At 39.3% G+C, this 22944-nt stretch overlaps 1 protein-coding gene, 1 long non-coding RNA gene and 1 pseudogene across 12 annotated transcripts in view; 2 read left to right on the top strand and 1 right to left on the bottom strand.

The window, feature by feature from the left end:
* The window catches only part of LOC143664480 (uncharacterized), a 224880-nt gene that overhangs the window by 29204 nt on the left and 172732 nt on the right, over positions 1 to 22944 (bottom strand). For 6 of the 10 annotated variants that reach the window (XR_013166479.1, XR_013166572.1, XR_013166528.1 and 3 more), the window contains 2 exons: positions 22580 to 22863; positions 17938 to 20053 (listed from right to left, as the gene is read on the bottom strand). The exons of 1 other annotated variant lie outside the window; for it this stretch is intronic. This is a non-coding gene — a long non-coding RNA (uncharacterized LOC143664480). Of the gene's footprint in view, positions 1 to 17937; positions 20054 to 22579; positions 22895 to 22944 lie in introns of those variants that run through there. 3 more of the 10 variants (XR_013166455.1, XR_013166556.1, XR_013166577.1) reach the window with 2 other exon arrangements.
* LOC143679556 (aldose reductase-related protein 2-like) lies at positions 9005 to 17907 on the top strand (annotated as a pseudogene). The gene is made up of 6 exons (XR_013173843.1): positions 9005 to 9207; positions 11241 to 11408; positions 12297 to 12413; positions 13385 to 13462; positions 17351 to 17473; positions 17799 to 17907. The product of XR_013173843.1 is annotated as an aldose reductase-related protein 2-like (transcript).
* On the top strand, positions 14801 to 16554 carry LOC143663964 (3-keto-steroid reductase/17-beta-hydroxysteroid dehydrogenase 7-like). The gene has a single exon (XM_077137409.1). It carries the CDS (start codon positions 14898 to 14900, stop codon positions 15900 to 15902), a length of 1005 nt encoding a protein of 334 aa, XP_076993524.1. The 5' UTR covers positions 14801 to 14897; the 3' UTR covers positions 15903 to 16554.

Genomic DNA, 22944 nt, shown 5'->3' on the forward strand with positions numbered 1-22944 from the left:
CTCCAAGTGTCCTTGTCAGGACAAGCTCGGGGAGGAGAAAGAGTTCTGAAAGAACAGACCACACCTTTATCCCACATTAAGGCCTCAAGCTACAAATCACTTCTGAGCTGAAGGAGAGGAAACACTTTGAAGTGGATGAAAGTTTGCAGTCATGGTACTTTTTAATATCTGAAATAATCAGATTATATAAACATCCAATAGAGACTGGAAATCCAAATTGGATCTGCCCATGGTATCTCCAAAATCAAGGAAGGGGAAGCAGCAATGTGTTTTTAAGGAAGTAGTGGAAGAAAATAAATCTGTTTCCTCATTTTGTATACTACCAGTTACAAATGGTTCAAATAACCAATTGCACAATTATTGAAGTGAAAACTGCTATTGCTGCCTCTTAGTTCTGAGTTATTTTTTCCAATTAGAAAATGGGTTATAATATGCCATTATGCAATCAGAAAACACTAGATATTCTGTCATTTATAAAACTGGGAGTAAAATACATTAAATCTGCATTCTCATCACACATGAGCTAGTCTTAAAAACTAGGAATTAGGGTGGGCCACGGTGGCTCGGCAGGCAGAGTTCTTGCCTGCCATGCCAGAGACCTGGATTCGATTCCTGGTGCCTGCCCTGGTAGAAAAAAAAAAAAAAAGAAGTAGGAATTAGCAACTTAAGTTCCATAGGAAAGTTTTAAGGAATGTGCCATGGAGCTCAACAAAGGAAAAACTGAGGTTCTTCATGGATGCACGGGTCGCTGGTTAAGATTTTGTGAAGTAGATATATTTAAAAGGATTTTGAAATGCTGAGTGTGATTTTGAAAGATAGAAAGAAAATAGTTTTTCCAAGTAGAAAGAACAAGGTAAAGGCAGTATGTTACTAGGGATGAGAAATCCAATTTGGATAAAACTGAGGGCTCATGTAGAGATAAATGTGAGATAAATCCTGAAGGATAAATCCAAACACATTTGGCATGTATCTGAAGAATTCTTGACACAAGGTGGCTGGGTTTATATTTTATTTGTAGGTACAGGAGTGATTGATTGAAATTCTAATAGTACTCTTGGTGATTTCTAAAATACTTATTGAACACAGTCTTCAAATTCTTGTTTCATACACTGAACTTCAAGATAGAGTTATTGGAAGCAAGACTCTACTAAAGTAACCATGGCAGGGCCTGGCTAAAGGAGAACAGTGGCTGGGGGTAGGTACGCCATATTGTACTGATGGGAATGACTTTGCCAACAAGAATACTTAAATTCTTTTTCATGTCTACCAGCCAGCAATGACTGAGGTAGAAGCAAGCAGATGCCTGTTATTCAAATACCACTGCTGGATTTGGCAACCTCCAATAGGTCCCTCTTCCTTTAAGTCATTCCAGTGCCCCATCCCATTGATCCTGTTCTGAGTGCAGGAAGTGAGTGCTACACCATTGTGTGGGGCCCTGAGAGCAAAGGGTCCTTTAGTGAAGTTAATCTCTTAAACTCAAAAGTTGAATACCAGAGTATACAAGACACTGTGTTTCCATCAATAAACATATACTTCAAATTCACTTTGATCATCAAAAGGGGGAGAGAATACTGTTAAGATATGGGAAACACATCAGTAATTGATTCAGGAAATTGCTGTTAGTATTCAGTGTAACAGGACATGTAAATAGTTATCACTTCCCGGCATGGCAGAATATATTACTATTACCTTTCAGTGTTAAGTTCTGTATCTCTCTTTTTTCTATAGAAAGGAACCACACAGAGTGAACAATTTTTCTCCTACAAACTGCCTTCTATACACCCTACCCCCAGATAACCGAAGATGCATACATCCCCCACTAATCTCTTTCTCCATTCCTGCAGACATCCATCATATCACATAGGCCCATCATTACACCTTCTTTTCCTTTCTTCTGGATCCCTAAGGTTTGTTGCTGTCCCTCTATGATGCAATATCCAGGATAGCATTGGGGCTCCTAGGTGTTTCCTGACTAGTGCAAGAGAAAAAAAATGTTCCTTTTCTTTTATCCTCTACTTTTATTTTATCTAGAAATGACACTTCTGTCTTGCCAGGTATTTTTTTTTTATTTTAATGCAATTTTATTGATATACATTATATATTCAAATACCATGTAATTATCCAAAGTGCACAATCAATGGCTCACATTATTATCATATAGCTGTGCATTTATCATCACAATAGACTTTTTTTGTGTGAAAAATAACATACATACAAAAAAGCAATAAATTTCAAAGCATAAAGCTACAATTAGTTATAGAACAGATTTCAGAGTTGGTATGGGTTACAATTCCACAAATTGAGGTTTTACTTCTAGCCACTCCAAGACACTGGAGGCTAAAGGAAATATAAATATAATGATTCAGCAATCATACTCATTTGTTAAACCCTACCATTTCGGTAAAACTTCACCATCTCCTTTGATCTTTTTCCCTCTCTTTAAGGGTATTTGGGCTATGCCCATTTCTAACTTTCTTATGTTGGTAGGGGCTGTCAATAATATGGTATAGGGGGATGGAACTAGATGATGTTCTGGAGAGACTGGCTCCTAGGTTTCAGGACTTATCTGGTCTAGGACCCATCTGGAGATTGCAGGTTTCTGGAAAGTTACCCTAGTGCATGAAACCTTTGTAGCATCACAGAAAGAAACTAGGTGTTCAGCAGAAAATTCTTTAGAAGTTTTTTGTTGTTAAAATTTTGAAATAGCCATAAAACATTGTTGACTTATATTTAGCTTCCCACCTATGGAAACTCCTAGGTCTTTATTTCTTTCTTCATGGGATGCTGTTGAACTAGCTCTCCCTGTTCTAAATCTTGGATAATTGTTTGCTTTTCTAGTATTGGCAAGAAGACTGCTCATGCTTGTTAAATTTCTTCTAAGATTAATTGTCTCCATCCTATACTTCAGCACATTAGTTCATCATTTCCCCAAAAGAAGCAGTGATATATTTTCAAATTACATTGATTTCCACTAATGTCCTTTATTGAAGACATTGATAAAAAGTAAAAATTGGTCAAGAGGCAGAACAAAGCCTGTGATCTGCTGCAAGAATTCTTTTAAAAGGTTGAAAGGAAATTCATTAATCATTACCCTTTGGTGATGGTCATTCAATAGGAAATGAATTCATCTAACTGATCCAGAATCTAGTTCACATTATTAAACATTTTGTCTGACAAACCATGGGAAATTTCGCCGAATGCCCTGTGAAGTCCAGACACAATTTATGCTTCACTTACTACAACTTCCAGCCTAAAAATTTATGAAAAATGAAAATATATCTACCATGGAATGGGAGTTTGTGAATATTTTGTTCATCAATATCCTGGATGCATTTCCTCTGTTCATTAAGTGCTGAAAGGAATTAAAGAAGACCTAAATAAATGGAGGTTAATTCCATGGTCATGGACTGAAAGACTAAGTATTGTTAAGATGTCAGTTCTACCCCTCAGGAACTTTCATGTTGGTGGGATCTGCACATTGCTTTTTATACTCCTTTCTTGTATCATCTGGCACAAGTGATGCCAGAAATTTGTATTGCTGAAATGGGCCCAGATTTGCAAAAGTAGGAGGAGGGTGTATAAATGTCAATATTTCCTTATTTGGAGAAGATCCAGTTATTTTCTTAGAGAAATTGAAGCACAGTAGAGTGCTTCAACTCTGTGGCATGGTTTGTAAAAAATGGAGAGACAACATATTCTTATAGGGACTGCACAATTGATTCAACATGTATACTTTTTATGCACAGCTTCCAGAACAGTGCTCATATAAATCATCATTACATGATGCATGCTTCTACTGGAAGCAGGTTTTCTGACTATGGAGACACAGAAGCATAGAAAACTGGTCCTTTTTGTATAAACAGAGGACCAGGAAGAGCAAGCATTACAAAAGAACATTATCTATATTTGTCAAAATATTATTCAGGCATAAAAAGAACTGAAGTTTTGGTGCATGCCACAGCATGGATGAACCTTAAGATATGTCGAGTGAAAAAGTCAGAGAGATATGGACAAATATTGTGTGAGTTCACTGATATGAAATACTTAGAATAGACAAATTCACAAAGTTAGAAACGAGAACACAGGTTACAGGGGTCAGGTAGGGGTGACGAATGTGGAGTTAATGATTACTTGGTACTGCATTTCTGCTGAAAGTGGTGAAAAAGTTTGGTAACAGGTAGTGGTGATGGTAGCACAACCCTGTGAATATAATTAGCACCCATGAATTGTACAATTGAATGTGGATAAAATGGGAAATTTTAGATAATATTCATTTTCCAGAACAAAATTATACAAAACAAAACAGAGAACTACAGAATGAAGGAGTGAATCCTAATGTAAGGTATAAACTATGGTTAATAGTATAATTGTAATAATATTGTCTCATCATTTGTAGCAGTTACCACACTAATGCAAAATGTTAATGGGGAAAACTGAGTGTGTATATATGGGGATTATTTTAGAATGCTTTACTATCTGCATGATTTTTCTGTAAACCTACAACAGCTCTAATTAAAAAAAAAAAGACAGTCTACAGAATGGGAGAAAATATTTGGAACCATTAAACCCAGGATAAGGGTTTAATATTCATAATATATAAATAATTCCAATAACACAATGACAAAATGACAAACAACCCAATGAAGAAATAAGTTAAAGACTTGAATAGACATTTCTGCAATGAGGATATACAAATGGCCAATAAGCACATGAAAATATGCTAAAAATCATTTCCCATCAGTGAAATGCAAATCAATGATATCATTTCACAACTACTGTAATGGCTACTATTTAAAAAATGGAAATTACCACGTATTGGACAGGATGTGGAGAAATAAGAACCCTCATATAGGGATGGAAAGATCAAAGGTAATGGTGGAGGTATGCAGTGAAGGAAGGATTTAACAAATGAATATGAATGCTGAATCATTGAATTGATATCTCTTTTAATCTCCAGTATTTTAGAGCAGCTAGAAGTAAAAACCTAAAATTGTGGAATTGTAACCCATGTCAAACTCTGAAACATATTCTACAACTAATTGTGGTGCTGTGCTTTGAAATTTATTGATTTTTTTGTATATATGTTATTTTTCACAAAAAAAAGAAGGGAAAACGTCTATTATGATGATAAAAAAATATTTAAACCTTCTAGTCCCCTGTATTCTGGAGCAGTTAGAAGGAAAACAATCTGAGAGGATTGTATTGTAGCCCATGACAAACTCTGGGATCTGCCCTGTAACTACTTGGTGAAAAATGCTTTGAAAACTATCACTTTTTTATTTCTTTGCTTTGTATATATGTTATACTATACAATAAAAAAGTTAAAAAAAAAAAAAAGAACCCTCATACATTGTTGGCAGAAATATAAAATGGTGTGGCCTCTGTGGAAAACAGTTCGGTGCTTTTTCAGAAAGTTAAATATAAAATTCCATATGACCCAGAAATTCCACTTCTGGGTATATACCCCCAGGAATTGAAAGCAAGGACTTGAGCAGATATTTTCACACTAATGTTCATAGGGCATTATTCACAATTGCCACAAGATGGAAGGAAACCAAGTGTTCATTGAGAGGTGAATGGAAAAACTAAATTGTATATATAGACATATATACATAGAATATACTATTTTAGCACATAAAAGCCATGAATGAAGGCACCTTGAAGACAGTGTGTTGAGTGAAATAAGGCAGACTTAAAAGGATATTGTATGACCTTACATATATGAAATAATTAGGACATGCAAATTAACGAAGTTAGAAAACAGAATACAACCTATCAGGGACAGGGAGGAGTGCAAGTTCTCCAGGCCCCACCAGTCTGTAGCTGCAAGTGATCAAATGAATAACAGCAAACCAAAAGCTGGTCCTTGCCCTCATCAACTCATCTGGAATCTCCAATGTATGCAAAGTATTCTTTTCCTATTTGTGAATTGCTGACAGTCCTAAGGGAGCAGCATTCCATCTGGGCTTGTGAACATGACCCACAAACTACTACACAGAATGTGCTGGGGATCTCGTTGTGAGTTCTGCTGGGCACCTCCAGCCTGTGGGCCAGATGTCTGTTGGTCATCCAAAACCTACCACTGAGTTTACCGGGCTCTAGTCAGGCTCACCTCCAACATTATAGTGTCTTCAAGTTGCCCTAGGTGACGAGAAGTTAATAAAACAAACAAACAAAAACACCTTGACCCCATGCAGCCTTCATACTAGTAAAGGGAGGCAAAAAAAACCCAACAAGTAAATATGCAATCTAATGTCAGTTATAACACAGTAAGGGAATGATGAGTAAGAGGATGAGACTCCGAAGTATATGTATTTTTGTGTGCATGTACAAGTGCATGCATGCATACCATTTTAAAGCAGGTAGACAAAACCCTCGGATGGGAGTCATTTGATGACAGTCCTGCATTAATTGAGGAAATGAAGCATTTTGCTGTTTGGGGGAAGGGCATATAAGGCAAATGACCCCAAATAAAAGATTCTGAGGCATGTTTGTGGAATGGCCTGGAATAGGATGGCTAGAGCAGATGGTGAGGGGGAGAGAAGTAGGAGATGTGGTCTGAGAGGCAACCAGCAGCCAGACGATCTAGGGCTTAAAAACAGTAGATGAGGAGAATTCTTTCATGTTCAGATTAGTCACGTGCCATAAATGGCTAGACTGTGCTTCTAAAGTTTTAGGAAATTTAAATACTGTCAAAGGCTTGGACTAGAAGACAAACTCAAGTGACAAAGAGCATGCTCCGGTGTTCTCAGAAGCTTGTTTTTAATGCAAGCTAGTTCTTTCTGGTCCTGTCTCTCGTGATGAGTTTGCAAACAAAGACACTTCTGGCCTTTCACTCGCTCACCAATTAATCGTACGTATTTAAATATGTCTGACTTTGAATTGGACCTAGCCTGGAAAGCCTGGCACATTCATAATGAGTGAAAACTGAGAATATCAGAGGACTGATTATACTAAAGCCTTTTCATGAAGTGCCACATAATATGTCCATTAAAACCTTGCTGTCTAGTAGTATGTAAGCATACAAGAAAAGGTCTGGAATAATAATCATAAAAGGGTTATAACATTTGTATTGGTTTGTTAAAGCTGCCAGATGCAATGTACTGGAAATGGAACAGCTTTTAGAAAGGGAATTTATTAAGTTACAAGGTTATAGTTCTAAGGCCATAAAAATGCCCAAACTAAGTTATCCAGAAAAAAAATACTTTGACTCAAGAAAGGCCAATGGGACCAAAACACCTGACAGCTGGGAAAGTATGGGGCTAGAATCTGCTGGTCCTTGGCCTTTTGGTTTTAAACATTCCCCAATGGCATTATTTCTGTATCTCCCAACATCTAGGTCTCTTGTTGGCTCTATTGCTTCTGAGGTTCCCCCAAAATGTTTCCTTTTATAAAGGACTCCAGTTAAGTGAATTAAAACCCACCTTGCATGCACAGTGCCACACCTCCATCTAATCAAAAGGTCCCCCCACAGCTGGGTATGTCACATCTCCATGGAAACAAACCAATCAAAGTTTCAACTCCACAATATTTAATCTGGATTAAAAGAAACATGGCTGCCCCCACCAGGTTTGATCAAGAAAAGGGATACAGCTTTTCTGTGTATGAAACAGTATCAATTGGCACAACATTTTATGTGTAGAATCATCTCAACTTTGTAAAAACCACTAACTAATCAACCAACCAGAGAGACACAAACTTCAAGAACAAAAACAATCTCTATAGAGAAACTTAAAAAAAAAAAAGCCTGGAAAGTGATGCCCTAAAGATGTTAATAATATTAAGCTCCAAATGCGGGAATGTGGATGATTGCTTTCTTTTTTTTTTTTGATGATTGCTTTCTTAAGTAAATTTTCCTGTGTTTGCTACAAGTTTTGTTTATTTCTTTTATTTTTTTAAAAAAGAACATATATAGTATTAAAAAATGAAAGTTATAAACACTTTAAAACGATTATTGAAACATCCCAAACAATCAAGCAAGGATGTATTATTCTATAAATGGCTACAATTATTATTGTTCTATAAATGGCAAAATTTGCCATTTGGGGGAAAAAATCTATTTTGATCCACATCTTACATAATCAAATAAAACAGATTTCTTTTGAACACAAACTTCGGTTAGCAAGGTTAGCCAAAATGTATCCAGGCTTTACTCACAATGATGTTCCCTGAAATATTATGTATTTATAATAGCAATAAACTTGAAACAACCTACAGTTATAGGTACAGGGGAAATGGTAAAGTAAATTATATCCATAAAACAGAATTTTTTACAACCATTAAAAATGATGTTTAAAAACAAACAATCCCAGACCATGCACCCAAAAAATTAAAAAATAAATAAACAAGAAAAAAGAAAATAAAGAGAAAAAATGATGTTTAGTATAAAAACAATTTTTAAAAAAGTTTCACAAATATATAGAAAAGTTGTTTTGTTGGGTTAACTTTAAAAATCGTAGCAAAAAACTAGATCCACTGTATAAGTAATAAATGCACAGGAAAAAGGCTGGGGGAAACAGCACACTGGCAGAAGGGATCCTGAAGGTGGGAATATAGGGGATTCATATTTCCTTATTTACAACCTCTCATATTTTCCAAATTTTCTAGAATGGGGATATATAATTTTATAATCAAACTTTTTTTCTAAAGCAAAGTAGAAGAATTTTAAAACTCCGTTATAAACACAAGTGATCAGAGCCAAAAATCCTAGGCAAATAAATGGAAAATATGAATACACAAAGAACCTGCCCAGGGGCTAATAGGCAATTTCCATTCCTGGGCTGGGTTGGGGAAAAGAGTGGGGATATATCATTGTATGGATTAGATACAAGTAAAAACACATGCAGTTTCATTTTCTGTTTTATAAGATAGCAAAGGAAAATGAAAATTGATATAATCCCAAAGTACCACTGTCCTAAGGAAATTCCTGAATTTTAGACCAGGGAGAACTTTCTCTGAGGTTGCATGTTTAAATTTTATAAACACTAACCATGAGTTTGGAAGGAACTTTCTACTCAAGCACCGAAGGAAACCAAGGCCTGACCCCAGCCTCCAGCTCCTCCCTCTGACGTCAGAGCCAGCCTAGTAAACCAGGGCACAAAGCTGTCTCTGCTCGCTCAGCACTGTTCCTGCACCAACCCCATGGCCACCTTCGTGCAACTCAGTACCAAAGCCAAGATGCCCATTGTGGGACTTGGCACCTGGAAGGTAATTATGTCAGTATCTGGATACTTGCTTCTTTCATGGGGCTTTTGGCTATTTTCTCTTCCCTGTGTGCATCTGTGAAAGCCCCTATGTCCTGAAAGTTTGGGGGAGGCAAGAGCTCAGCCCTGGAGCCTGGAGGAGGCTTGCAGCAGCCAGATGGAGATGGCATTCCTCTCTCAGGTGTCAAAGTTCAAATGCTGTTTTTCTCCAGTGCTGGTGAGGGAGAACCTCACTAGTAAATAGGTAGCTTCAAGCAGCTGTTTTCCTGGCTTTAGGACATTGAAAGGAAGAGAGCTCAGAAAGTTCTACCATCCCTTGCTAATGACAGCATTGTCCTTGGACCAGCAGCTTCCTTATCACCTGGGAAGTTTTTTAGAAATGCAGACTCTCAGACCCTATGCCAGGCCTACTGAATCAGAATCAGCATTTTAACAAGATCACGCAGGTGATCCTCATGCACATTAAATTTCCAGAAGTCCTACTAGCAGGACGATGGTCCCAGCATGAGGAAGGAGCCTGAAATGGGAGCCAGGAGCCCAGTGATCTGCTTTGCTGTGCTAACGTCAGCTGGCACTTCCCATATCTCAGTTCTCAGTGAAGCAGATCAGTGAGCCTCTTTTGGATAAATGTAACTTTATTGCCATCATCTTCTGACTCAAACTTCTTTTCCATTTCAGATAATGAACTAGCTACTAGGAGGAATATTCTGATTCATTTTTCTCTTTTGTCCCTCATAGCTTATTTCTGTGATTTTTTCTTCTCTGGATCTTCGTTTGCACATGATCTTTCTAATCTCCTCTCCAAGGACAGAGGGCAAATCCCTTTTTATCTGAGCATTGGATCATTCTCTGCATGCATTCTTGTTCAATGCAAGTGAGCAGACTGATGTCAGTTTCCTTTAGCCACATCCCCTCTTTGACCTTGATAGGAACGTGGCAAATAATTGCTTCCAGATTTCCGTGGATCTGGTCACTCCATATATACTTACAAGAAAAATATTCTTGGAATTTCAGAATTGCATATGTGGATTATGAAGGGAACCATGTTTAAGACCTGGAGATAATTGAATCTTTAAAAGAATATGTACATATCAGTGGAGTGAGGGAAGATAGAGGAGTTGGGAGTGGACACAGAGGTGTTTTTGCATTGCCAACAACTGTCTATACCCTGCCCTGAGCTCAAGAGCTGGACTTCCTTGCTTTGTGTCCTTTATGGATGCCTTTTATTTCGCAGTAAAATAGCTTTAAAAGGGATTTTTGTGAAAAATCATTACTATGTTCTTTTTGTTAATTGCTTGAAATGGCCAGGTTATACCGAAATGTAGTAATTTTGATGCCATTTCCATTTTTTGATTTGAGGGGGAGAAAGAAATTCCATTTGTACAAGATATTCTAGTTCTCTCTTTTCTGAAACCAGCATTACTGGCTCATACTGACTGAGGCATACTGTATGTCATGCCCTGTGTTGAACTTTACATCTCACTGAGGCCTTTAACACAACTTCATGACACAGGGACTATTATTCCCATCTCGTGGACAAAGTTCAGACATATTATGTAGGTGGTGGTGCCTGGATTTACACTCTCCTGATAATTTTCCAGAGCCTTATCACCATTTGGATAATTTTTCTGAAATGATCTCAGAGTCAAGTTATCAGCCTGATCTTTAGAAAGGTTTCCAGTAGGAGCCATCTGTCACGCTCACATACCAGGAGATATTTCCAGACTGAAGGGTAACTTGCACTAGAAGGGAATTGACTTACTTTGGAAAGGATTAATACCACAATCTCAAACTAATCCACTTTCCTTGCCTATCTCCTTTTTTTCCCCCTAGAACAAAGAAGTAATCTTTTAATTCAAATATCATTTCAGAAACTTGGGGTACCTATATCCACTTTCTCTTTTGAAATGTTTCCTAAAATGCATTTTCCTCTCCGACGTTTCCTGGAAAATAGGGACCCCAGTAAGGCCTTAGTTTGGAGAGGTTGGGCTTTGTGGTGGTCTGGAGATAAGATTGTTTGATGAAATTTCCTTTCAGTCTCCTCCAGGCAAAGTCAAGGAGGCTGTGAAGGCAGCAATTGACACAGGATATCGCCACATCGACTGTGCCTATGCCTACAGGGATGAGAATGAGGTTGGAGAAGCCATCCAAGAGAAGATCCAAGAGAAGGTTGTTAAGCGGGAGGACCTCTTCATTGTTAGCAAGGTACATGTGACTCATCTGGCAGGAGAACTTAACCTCAAAAATGGCTGATATATGTGGACTTGGTCTGCACCAAGAATCCTGTTAGCTTTTCCTACCAGTACACAAGGTATTTCCCCCAGCCCTCTTCCTGTCTGCCTTTATAACATACCCGCATAGGAATATAATCTCACTCCAGACAAGCATTACTATGCAGAGACACTGCTGCTGATTTGAGTGGATTTTCCCATAATGGGGCTGGCTCCACCTAGCAGAGCAATACCCATGGCCTCCTTGTTCCCTGTCAGTCAGATTAAATCTGCCTGATGACTGTCAAAGACTAAAGATACAATCAAGAATTAATCCTGGTGTCTACTTTTTAGCACTTTGGTCTTAATGGTCATGGCCCCCAAATTTTCAATCAGGGTGTATTTTGGAAAAATCTTGGGAGCATTTTTCTATTCTTACATATGAATTGTGCTTTATTTCTGTATATTAAAAGGTGAGTCTGGATAAAATGTATAGAGTCATCTTTTGGGGCCTGAAATAGTCTTGCCGACATGGATTGCTATAGAGGACCATCTGCAGACAGAGATCTCGATGAGCTTGATATTTAACTGTTAGACTCAATTGTTGCCCTCAGAGAATTATAGCCATGGAGGGGACAACCATTAGACAGCAAATATTGAATCAGTGGCCAATATGTTAAATGGTATGAGACAGATAAAGTGTTAGGAGAGGTAAGAAGATAAATTGCTTCTAACAGTAAGAAATGCCCTTGACTTGCTTATCCCTGGGTGTCTTGCATACCTGAATCATGTGCCTTAAAATGTTTATATATAGCCTGTCCTCAAGTAGCAGGGAGAATGTGAATTTTCTTCCCTGAACACCTCATTGTTGTCCCCTTGGCAGTTATGGTGCACCTTCTTTGAGAGACCCCTTTTGAGGGAAGCCTTCCAGAAGACCCTCAAGGATCTGAAACTGGACTATCTGGACCTCTATCTTATTCACTTTCCACAGGGATTACAGGTTTGTGGTACTCCCTGTCCCAGTCTCTAGTTCCTAAGTAGAGACCAGAAAATATCAGTATATCAGGGGTATGGCAGCACTGAAGCTGGAGGTCTTGTATTTCATAACTGTGAAGTGCATGTCTTCAGGAGATGATGGGGCAAAGTGGCTCTGGCCTGGAAGGGAGGCCTGTAGTTGCTGAGATGGTCATATGCCTGGGTTTCCTATCAATTATGTCTGAGAGAAATCCTGATTTCTGGCAGCCAGAAAAGCTACAGTTGCCATATTACCTTTGACCTGAGTCCATAACAAGACAAGGACTCTATTCCCAAGAGAACTCTTGGGAAACTTACTTAACAGTATCTCAGGGCTCAATTCTCTTGTTAGAAAGTCCCAACCTAAAAAAAAAAAAAAAAGGAACACTCTGGGTGAGGCCTCTGAGATAAACCCAAGTGCATTCCTGCTGGAATGGAGATAATCCTCTTTGAAGAAAAACTGCTCATTGCCTGGGGTTCTGAAAGGAAGTGGGGACAGGAATGCTCCATCTCTCACCTCAGGTCCCAGCTGAGGTAAATATCCCGTGCCATCCTCATGCCAGGCTTTTTGAGGCTGCAGGATAAAATTGTGATGGTATCTTTCCCAGAAAACCACACCCCAGGGATCTAACCTTTGTCAGGTTGTCTTGAAATGAAAGTTTGCCCCCAAGTCTATATAGAATATGGATAAATGAAGTTACTCTCTGTGGTGAAAATGATAGTTTTTGGAAATAAAATTAATCTAGCACTTTTTAAAATATAATGATTCATATATGATAGTAGAGTGATACACAAATTCCATTTAAACCCACATTCTTAAAATTTGTAATCCAGAGCTTGAAAAATGAGTATGTAGATGTGGGTGATTAACAAGAGTCAGGATCCTGGAACCTCATTTCACAGAATTTAAGTCTCCAGATGCAGATTCCAGTTTAAGCTTTTTATTTTCATTTACAGTCTGGGAAGGATGGGTACCCTAAAGATGACAAAGTCAATATTCTCCCCAGTAAAACAATGTTCTTGGATGCCTGGGAGGTAGGTTCCAACTTCTTCTAAATATTGCAGGTGAAACTTTTCTTTCAGTAACCCAGGGGTTTGCACGCTGGTGAGTAAGTGCCCACATAACTTATGCTGTTTAATTTCATCACCATCATGCTGCACTACTTTCCAGGGTAGAGGATTCAGAACAGGGGGGTTGGCCTGGGTTTGCATGTTAAATTAGCTGAGGAACCTGGGGAAGGTTATTTAGCTTCTCTAAGACTGGGTTTCCTCATCTTAAAACAACTAAAAAGCATATGTCATAATACATAGTAATAATACATACCTTTTAGTGTGTGTGAAGACTAAGAGAGCTAATGCTTATTGAGCACAGGAACATTAGTCATAAATGTCAAGTAATCACCACTTCAACAGCAGGCAGGTGCTATTACTCTTTCCATTTACAAATGAGGAAATTGAGCCCTGGAGATGTTGATGACTTGTTGGGTCATGCGGCAAGTGCAGGCAGAGCTAGGATGGGACCCAGTCCACCGGCTTTTCAAGTCCAACCTCTGAAGCTCATAGTGCAGGGTGTGGCCCCCAGTGGATACACATCGAAACCGCCCCAGAACAGGAGTGTCCCTCCTCTCAGATCAAATAGCAACCTGCTTCACAGACTTGAGATTCAAAACTGAATTAAAGAATGACTTTTTCTCTGATATCTTTTTCATAAACCATTGTATCCTCTTGCAAACGAGAGAGCAAAGTGAATGAGGAAGCTGATAATTAATAGTAGTGAAAAAAAATAGCAAGAGTTAACTGTGTTGTTTTCTTTTAGTGGGTGAGGAGGGGAGACATGTAGTTGTGATTTGCTATTGTGGTATTCAGCTCAAAAATGTATTAAGGCTAATCTTTCAGAAGAGTCTATAACTGATATAATTCAATTAAATGTAACTTTTCTATAGAATGTTTTTACAAAAGTCTATACCTATAAGCATTTCACAGCATTCCTGCTGCTTTGAAAGAAAATTTAGGTATTTAGATTTAAAATTGATGCAATAACTGAGGGGAAGTGTAATGAAGCAGAAAGCAGTAGATAATGAAGGGCATTTTCTTTGGTAAGCAAATCATTAAATTTGTCTTCTAGCATCAGAATGGCTGTTGAAATGAAGATGTGAGATAAGTATCTGGTATTTTTAGATGAAGTTTAACGGCCATCTTGAAGCTCTATGGGTTTTTTTAAAAAGAAAAAAAGAGTAATACCAGTCATAATAAAGTACCATCTTCAGTATCACTATTAGATTTGCTAGGCAAGTGTATGTCAATATGTACTTAGGTTGTGTCAATTAAAGTTAGAAATATGAGAAAAAGAATGATTTATGCAGGGGGCTGGCCTGGGCGCCACGCGCGGGGCGGCTGGGAACCGGCTCCTGGAAGGTCTGCGGACTCCGGTGGTCTCTTCCTTTCTTGCTCCGCGTTCGGGTGCGCGACGATGAGGAAGGTGGTTTTGGTCACCGGGGCGAGTAGTGGCATTGGCCTGGCCCTGTGCAAGCGACTGCTGGCAGAGGAGGAGGAGCTTTACCTGTGCTTGGCCTGCAGGAACTTGGCCAAAGCTGAAGCTGTCCGGGCAGAGCTGCTGGCCGCTCACCCCACAGCTCAGGTCACCACCGTGCAGGTGGATGTTAGCAACCTGCACTCAGTGTTTCGGGCCTCCAAGGAACTCAAGCAAAAGTTTCAGAGATTAGACCATGTATATCTTAATGCTGGGATCATGCCTAATCCACGGCTGAATATCAAAGCATTTGTCACTGGTCTCTTTTCAAGAAAAGTGATCCATATGTTCTCCACAGCTGAAGGACTGCTGACCCAGGAAGACAAGATCACCGTGGATGGGCTCCAAGAGGTGTTCGAAACTAATGTTTTTGGCCACTTTATCCTGATTCGCGAACTGGAACCTCTCCTCTGTCATAGTGACAGTCCATCACAAATCATCTGGACGTCATCTCGCAATGCTAAGAAATCTAATTTCATCCCAGAGGACTTCCAGCATAGCAAAGGTCAGGAACCCTACAGCTCTTCCAAATATGCCTCTGACCTCCTGAGTGTGGCTTTGAACAGGAACTTCAACCAACAGGGTCTGTATTCCAGTGTGGTGTGCCCAGGTATAGTAATGACCAATTTGACTTATGGAATTCTACCTCCCTTTTTATGGATACTTCTGATGCCAATCATATGGCTGCTTCGCTTTTTCACAAATGCATTCACAATGACCCCGTACAATGGAACGGAAGCACTGGTATGGCTTTTCCACCAAAGGCCCGAATCTCTCAATCCTCTAGCCAAATACCTGAGTTCCACGACTGGCTTTGGAAATAATTATGTAATAGCTCAAAAGATGGACTTAGATGAAGACACTGCTGAAAAGTTTTATCAAAACTTGCTGGGACTGGAAAAACAAATTAGGGCCACCATTCCAAAACAAAATAACCAGAGCTGATGACACTTTGAAACAACCTACCTTCCATGCATTCTGCCAACACGTGGGCTTCCATTGAGCTGGATGATGAGCATTCATAGTGACCTGTGAGCCATGACTATCTCTTTTCCTTTCTTCAAGAATTACCTTGAAGACTGTGTGCATGTGTGTCTGCACATGAGAAAAAGACTGCAGTTAAATAGTCTCCAGAATGTCACCACATCAGAGTTACTGGAGTCATTCAACAGAATGCCTGTTTATCTTGCTCTGTCAACTGGAGCCAGAGCTTGGCCATGGGATGAGGCATGGACTTGAACAGTGGATACAAAAGCATACACTAACCCTCTCCTTTCCTTTGGGCCTGCCATTCTATGAGTGGCACCCTTAGCTTTGTTCCTATTTTCTAGGTCTTTTGCCTTATTTCTCTCTTCATGTACTACTTTTAACAATCCTAAGGGTACAGATCTGCAATTAGTTAATCTCAGGAACAACAACAGTATATAGGTGTTTGGGCCACTTAACTTGCTTATTTTAAAAGTATCTCTAATTGATATTGAGGTTGTCCATGCTAAATTTTGGGTCTGGCCCTTATCACCATTTGGAAATGTATTCGGTACTAACCAGCCTGTTTTCATAGATGTAAACTTGAAGCACAAAAGTTTTTTACGTTAAGTTTCAATAAAATTTTCTAATTGAAAAAAAAAAAAAAAAAGAATGATTTATGCAATCAAGAGCCAAACTAAATATAAATTGTTTGAAATATATTTCATGAGCAAGAGACTATAAATAGAGTAAATAAAATAATCTTGGGGAAATCACACGGAGACCAATGGGTCATCTGTGTTTGCTACTTTCCCCATATAAGCAAGCATATATTTATAGTAAAGTGTGACCAAAAACCTATATAAGATAGGAGCTTTTTGACTGAGAAGTAGAATGGCAAACTGGTGTACATATATGATGGAAAATCGTGCTGCTACAGAAAGGAACGAAGTCGTGAGGTATGTAACGAGGGGAATGAACCTGGGGGACATTATGTAATGCATAAAAATGGAAGGTTTTGTGCTTTCGTCTCTCTTCACCCAAACCTGGTGACTTGGGTCAACCCAGGAATATGGGTACAGCATAAGGAGAAGCATCACTTGCATCAAATGTAAAGTGTTTCTCTCACAGGAAGCTTTCATGGCTGGAAAATAAACGATGCTCTTTTTCCATATGTAAATTCCAAAATTCAAGACTCCTTATGGCCACATTTTTATTTCTAGTTTCATTTGAGCTGGACAAGGGCAGTAGGGCTGGAACCAACCCTGGATGGACACTGTGGGACTGAATTGAATTTCCTTTTAATGCTTCAGCTCACTCTTTTGTGGCAGATCCTTTTCTAGTGCCTCCTGGCCAGATAGGGTTAAGGCCAGCCACAGTCCTGTGGTCCCTGTGTACTGCCTGATGGGTATTCTATTTTATGACAGGTAACGGAAGAGCTGGTGGATGAGGGGCTGGTGAAAGCCATTGGGATCTCCAACTTCAATCACTTCCAGATCAAAAGACTATTGAATAAACCTGGACTGAAACATAAACCAGTGACTAACCAGGTAAATTCTGTTCAGTAAAAGGTTAAGGATAATCTTACACTATGATTTTTTAAACATTTAGAAGCAAGTTCAATGTTATGTACTGAGTCTCATCTCAGGAGGATAGACCAACCTATAATAAGTTGCCCCCACAAGACTGGACTAGGAAAAAGATATTTTGAGGAGGTGTGAAATGGGTTTCATATTCTGCCTTCCAGTGGGGAGTGTTTGGCCTTTTCATATCTATGGTATGTGTGTGTGTGTGTGCGTGTGTGTAGAGCTCCATTTGGGCAAATCATAAAGCAAGCCAAGTTTGCTAGTGATGGGGGATTGTTTGCTTTTGCAGATCGAGTGTCACCCATACCTCACGCAGGAGAAACTGATCCAGTACTGCCACTCCAAGGGCATCAGTCACTGCCTACAGCTCCCTGGGTTCTCCAGATAGACCTTGGTGAGGTTTCAGAGTTCTTCCCTTGATGCTATAAAAAAAAATATTGTTTAATAGTTGATTCATGTTGATATGAGACAATAAGCCACTGGAAATAAAAACATGTTTTGGACAATATGTTGGACACCTAACTGAGATTACAGTGGGAAAAATGGGATTTTGTTTTCATACCTACCTGTTTGTTTATCTGGGAATATTCATATTAGCTTTTCAAAAGACTAGGTTTCAGAGTCCATGGGTGGGCTCAATAGTAGGACATAAAAAAATTCAGGCCCTTTTGCCATGTCTCCCAGATGGAGAGGCTGGGAATATCAACCTTGGGACCATCTTTAGGGATTTTCATCTAAATGTTCACACCAGACATCTTTCTCCTTCTAGGGTCAAGACGGGGGACCCTTCACTACTGGAAAATCCCAAGATTAAGGAGATTGCCACAAAGCACAGAAAAGCCACAGCCCAGGTACAAAGTTTATTGTTCTTTCTCCAACCAACACAGATCCTTGTGTTTTATTCCTTGCGTTGCATTCCTTCAACTCTTTGAAGGAGATGAAGCCTAATAAAGTCCATTCTTGAAAGTCCAGTTTGAGCCTATTGGAAATAGAATGGCTATCACTGAAACAGAGATAACATTGGTCTAACAGTTTTCAGTAGAGCCCAATTTCCCAAGGACAAGAGCACGGCTTTTGGAGCCGAAAAGATCTGAGTTCACATGCTGACTCTTGCTTTTTGACCTCAAACAGTGGTCCAAGCCAGTTTTCCTGTTATTAAATAAGGAAAATCATAGTACCTCCTTTGCAAAGTTGCTTTGAGGATTAAGGGAGATGATCAAGCCCATGGCTTACACTGGTTTCTAAGTTTTGAAGTACTTTGTCAGAGTTAGCTGTTATAAGTAAAGGCACAGTGAGTTGTAGAGCAATGTTATATTTTTTATTCAGTGGAATGAGGGGTCCTTATGGAAAAGTGGGAACATGATGTTCCTTTATGCACAGGTTCTGATCCGGTTCCATATCCAGAGGAATGTGGTTGTGATCCCCAAGTCTGTGACACCTCAACGCATTGCTGAGAACTTTCAGGTAAGATTCAGGTTGGCCCTGATTTTCCTCAGAGGAGGAGAAGCAGGGGAGAATCAACTCACCAGGCTTCTGAGCCCATGATCTCCTCATCCTCTCCCACAACACAGTCATCTGTCCAGCCAGGGACATAAGAGTTGAGATGAATAACCCATAGGCCAGAGACAAGCTGCATGGCAGCCTGTGATGCCCCATAAGGTCTGAGCACAGCTGTGTCTCACCCTCAATGATAAGATGCTTGGTTGTCCCTGAGCTAGCAGATCATGGGCCACACACCAGAGCAGAGCGTCCCGGCCTAAACACCTTGTCTCCCAGCAGAGTATTGGAGGTTTGGACTGTACTTGAAGAACTTTTCCTCTGGATAAACCTGTATATCCATCAGAGAGCACAGACACTGCACACAATTAAGTTTAATACTTAGGGTCCTGGTCTCCCTACCTTTTGGAATATTAAACCCCATAACTACTGCAGTCTTTTAAATAGAACATAATTTAGACCAAAATTTTGTGGACATAATGGAGAGGCTCCTGCGGTGTGAATGTGAACTCATTCAATGCTAGAATGGTGACAACATTAGACAATTTCAGCACACCAGAAATTGGCTGGCTAATGATGTTTATTAATTCTCATCTTTCCAGGTCTTTGACTTTAAACTGAGTGATGAGGAGATGGTGACTATACTCAGCTTCAACAGAAACTGGAGGGCCTGCCACATGAAGGAGTAAGTGGCCCTGGGTGAAAGTAATTAGAAGGATTGCCAGGATTTTTTCTAAACTGGTAGAGGGTTACCCAGAAGGACTGGAAGCAGCTGGGATTATTTGTCTTAAAATATTATTTTCTGGCAGTTTTGAAAATTAAATTAGAAGACCTGGGAGAGAATCATTATGTGGAAAGATGCAGACTTAATTTCTTCTGACTTCTGGATTTAGAGCGAGGATTTTAGGAGAGGACATGCACTATGTAGGAAGCAGAAGCATTCACTCGTTTCACAAGTATTTGTTGAGAATCGATTATGAGCCAGGCTCTTTCTGGGTGCTTGGGATATCACACTGAATAAAGTTCCTGCGTCCTTTGGCTTACATTCTGCCAAGAGAGAACAGAAACTCATATGATAAATGTCAGATGACAATAAATGGTATACAGATAAATTAAGTACAGTCAAGGGGGTAGGAAGTGGTTGGTTGTTGTAGGATTGATACTTTTTTATATAGGGTAGGTTGGGGATGCTTGGCTGATAAACTGACATTTGAGCAGAGGTTTAAAGGAAGTGAGGGAGTGAGCCATGTAGATATCTGGGGGAGCATTCAAGGAATAGCAAGGAGGCAAGTGAGGCTGCAAGAGAATGAGTGAAGAGAAGAATGGGAATAAGTGAGGTCAGAGAGAAGGGGCTTGAACTGATGAAGACCAAGGGAAGGTTTTGGATTGTAGCTATGAGTGACCTGAGAAACCACTGGAGGGTTTTGGGCAGAGGAGCGGCATGATCTGACTTGTGTTTTAAAAGACCCACTTGATGTCCCTGTTGAGAGACTACAAAAAGTCTATTGCAATAATCTAGAGAAGAGATGACCATTACTCAGAATTGATGGTGGAGGGGGGGGAGGAGATGAAGATGATCAGATTCTAGATATATATGAGAAGTGGGGCTAACTGAATTTGCTTACAAATTGAATGCAAGAGGAAGACAGGAGTCAAAGATGAATACAGGTTTTTTGGCTTCTGTTTTTCCTGAGCCAAACAACACTGGAATTGCCATTTGGGAGAAGAAATTCAGAATTGGGGACATTTTTATGATACCTATTAGACAAATAAGTAGAGATCTCAAATAGTACAATATTTAATTAAAATAAAATTAGGAGGAAAGGTCTAGCTACAGATAAAAAATTGGAAGGCAATACATATGGGTGGTATTTAAAGCCACAAGATTAGATAAACAGATTTCTGGGAGAATGAATTTCCAGAAAATAGTAAAATTAGACAATGACTTCCTAGAATAGTCTTATTAGTTTTAGGATTCATTCTCAATTCAATGCCTCTTAAGGGAGGTAGGTTAATTTTACTTTAAATTATATAAGTCTTTTATAAGCATTGAAAAGAATTCTTCATTCTTGCTGTGGAATCATTGTAAATTATCTCTTTTACATCAATAGTTTCTACCTTCCTCATGATAGATCTGGTTTCAAACGATTAAATATATCAAAGATATTTGTCTTTGGGAAGGTGACTCATGGCATCTGTGACTGCTCCCAATTCAATGACTATTTGAGTTTCTTCCACTGTTTTTAAAGTCAAAGCATGGTTTCTCAATTTTTAGAAAGTATTTCAATATCTCAATTGCTCTCATGTCATGATACTGTATACCTAACCTGTGCACTCCCAGTATCACATGGCAGCCTCTCACCATCTTACAATTGCTTGCTTCCATGGGAGGACAACAAAGTACCAGCCATTTAGGATGAGAAGGAATGGCGATCAAAAATGTGACCCTTCCCAATCTACCCTGCTTCTCCTCTCCAAGTATGAACTGCAATGGAAGCACTAGATAGGGTAGATTCAGGAGAGAGTTTATTTGGCTTCAAATACTAGCTCCACCACTTATTTATTAGCTGTTCTCTTGCGCTAATTTCCTAAGTTTCCAAGTGGGATTCTTTGTATACAAAATGGAAATGATGGTCCGCCTTACAGCTAACATATATTGAGTATTAACTTAGAATAGGCTAAGCCTTCTAAACCCTTTGCATATATTATTTTGTCATTTAATATTTGCAATGACCCAAAATGGTCACTTCTATTATTATTCCCCACCTGGTAGCGCTGGGAGGAATAATCAAGATAACAGTTGCAAGGTATTTAGCACAGTGCTTGGCACCAGGCTTATTATTAGCTATTACTATGAGTTTATTCTGGAACCCTGGTCACTGCTTGCCTGCTCTCCTTCCTAGCGTACCCCTCACATCAGTTTGAAGGAATGTGGAGATGCGGTCTCGTAGAATCCTGTGGGGGGGAGGATGAAGGAACATGAAGATAATGCAATATACCATATAAGCATGCTGTTTCAGTCTTTTCTTTTGTGGAACATATACTTTTTTACACTTATTTTCCCTGCAGTCTCTCTCATTTGGAAGATTATCCCTTCAATGCAGAATATTGAAGCTGAATCTCCAGATGCCATCATCCAGTGGATTCTTTCTTCAGTTTACTTTCGTGTTCCATCCTCTACCTACATCCATTTTGAGCCAGACTTTTCTGAAATTATACCGAATGTGGCTCTGTCATATGTCAGAATCTAGGGTTGCATCTATACCAGTATGTTCAACTAGGAGCAGCTCGTTACCAGGAGAAGACTCAGAAAAAGATATAGAAGGTTTTTTTTCACTTACTTGATCATATGTTTATAAAATACTGTGAATCTGTTAGCACTGGGAATGCAAAGATAAAAAAGCGTAAAGAATAACACCTTCAGTTAAGAGTTTATAATACCGCCAACAGTATTTGAAATGTTTTTGTATGTGTTAACTCAATGACTCCTGGCAAAATCCCCTTCCAGGCAGGTACTCTTTTTATTCACATTTTACAGAAGAGGAAACAGACACAAGAGGCCAAGTAACTTACTCAAAGCCACCCAAGTAGTGAGTGGCAAGGGCAAATATCCAAAGGCAGCCAGGCTCTGGGAGACCTCACGCTGATTTGTCATCCTTTTCCTCCCATGTCTTCTGTTTGCACCCATGTCTTCTGTTTGCCTTGCATCTCTCCATTTCTTTGCTTACTCTCTCTCTCTCTACCCCCATGTTGCCTTTAAAATGCCATTATACACAAAGAGTCAACTCCAGCAGTAGCAGGGCCTCTAAGATGTCTGTAGGAGCTGGTGTTCATTGAGGGAATGGTCTAGAGTATTCCTGCGAACGGGAGTGGGAAATAAAGCAGAATCTGAACAAGGAGAATTTTTGCTATTGCCATCAATCTGGAAAATGTATTTG

This window comes from Tamandua tetradactyla, chromosome 1, assembly GCF_023851605.1.
Source record: "Tamandua tetradactyla isolate mTamTet1 chromosome 1, mTamTet1.pri, whole genome shotgun sequence".
NCBI classification, from domain to species: Eukaryota; Metazoa; Chordata; class Mammalia; order Pilosa; family Myrmecophagidae; genus Tamandua; species Tamandua tetradactyla.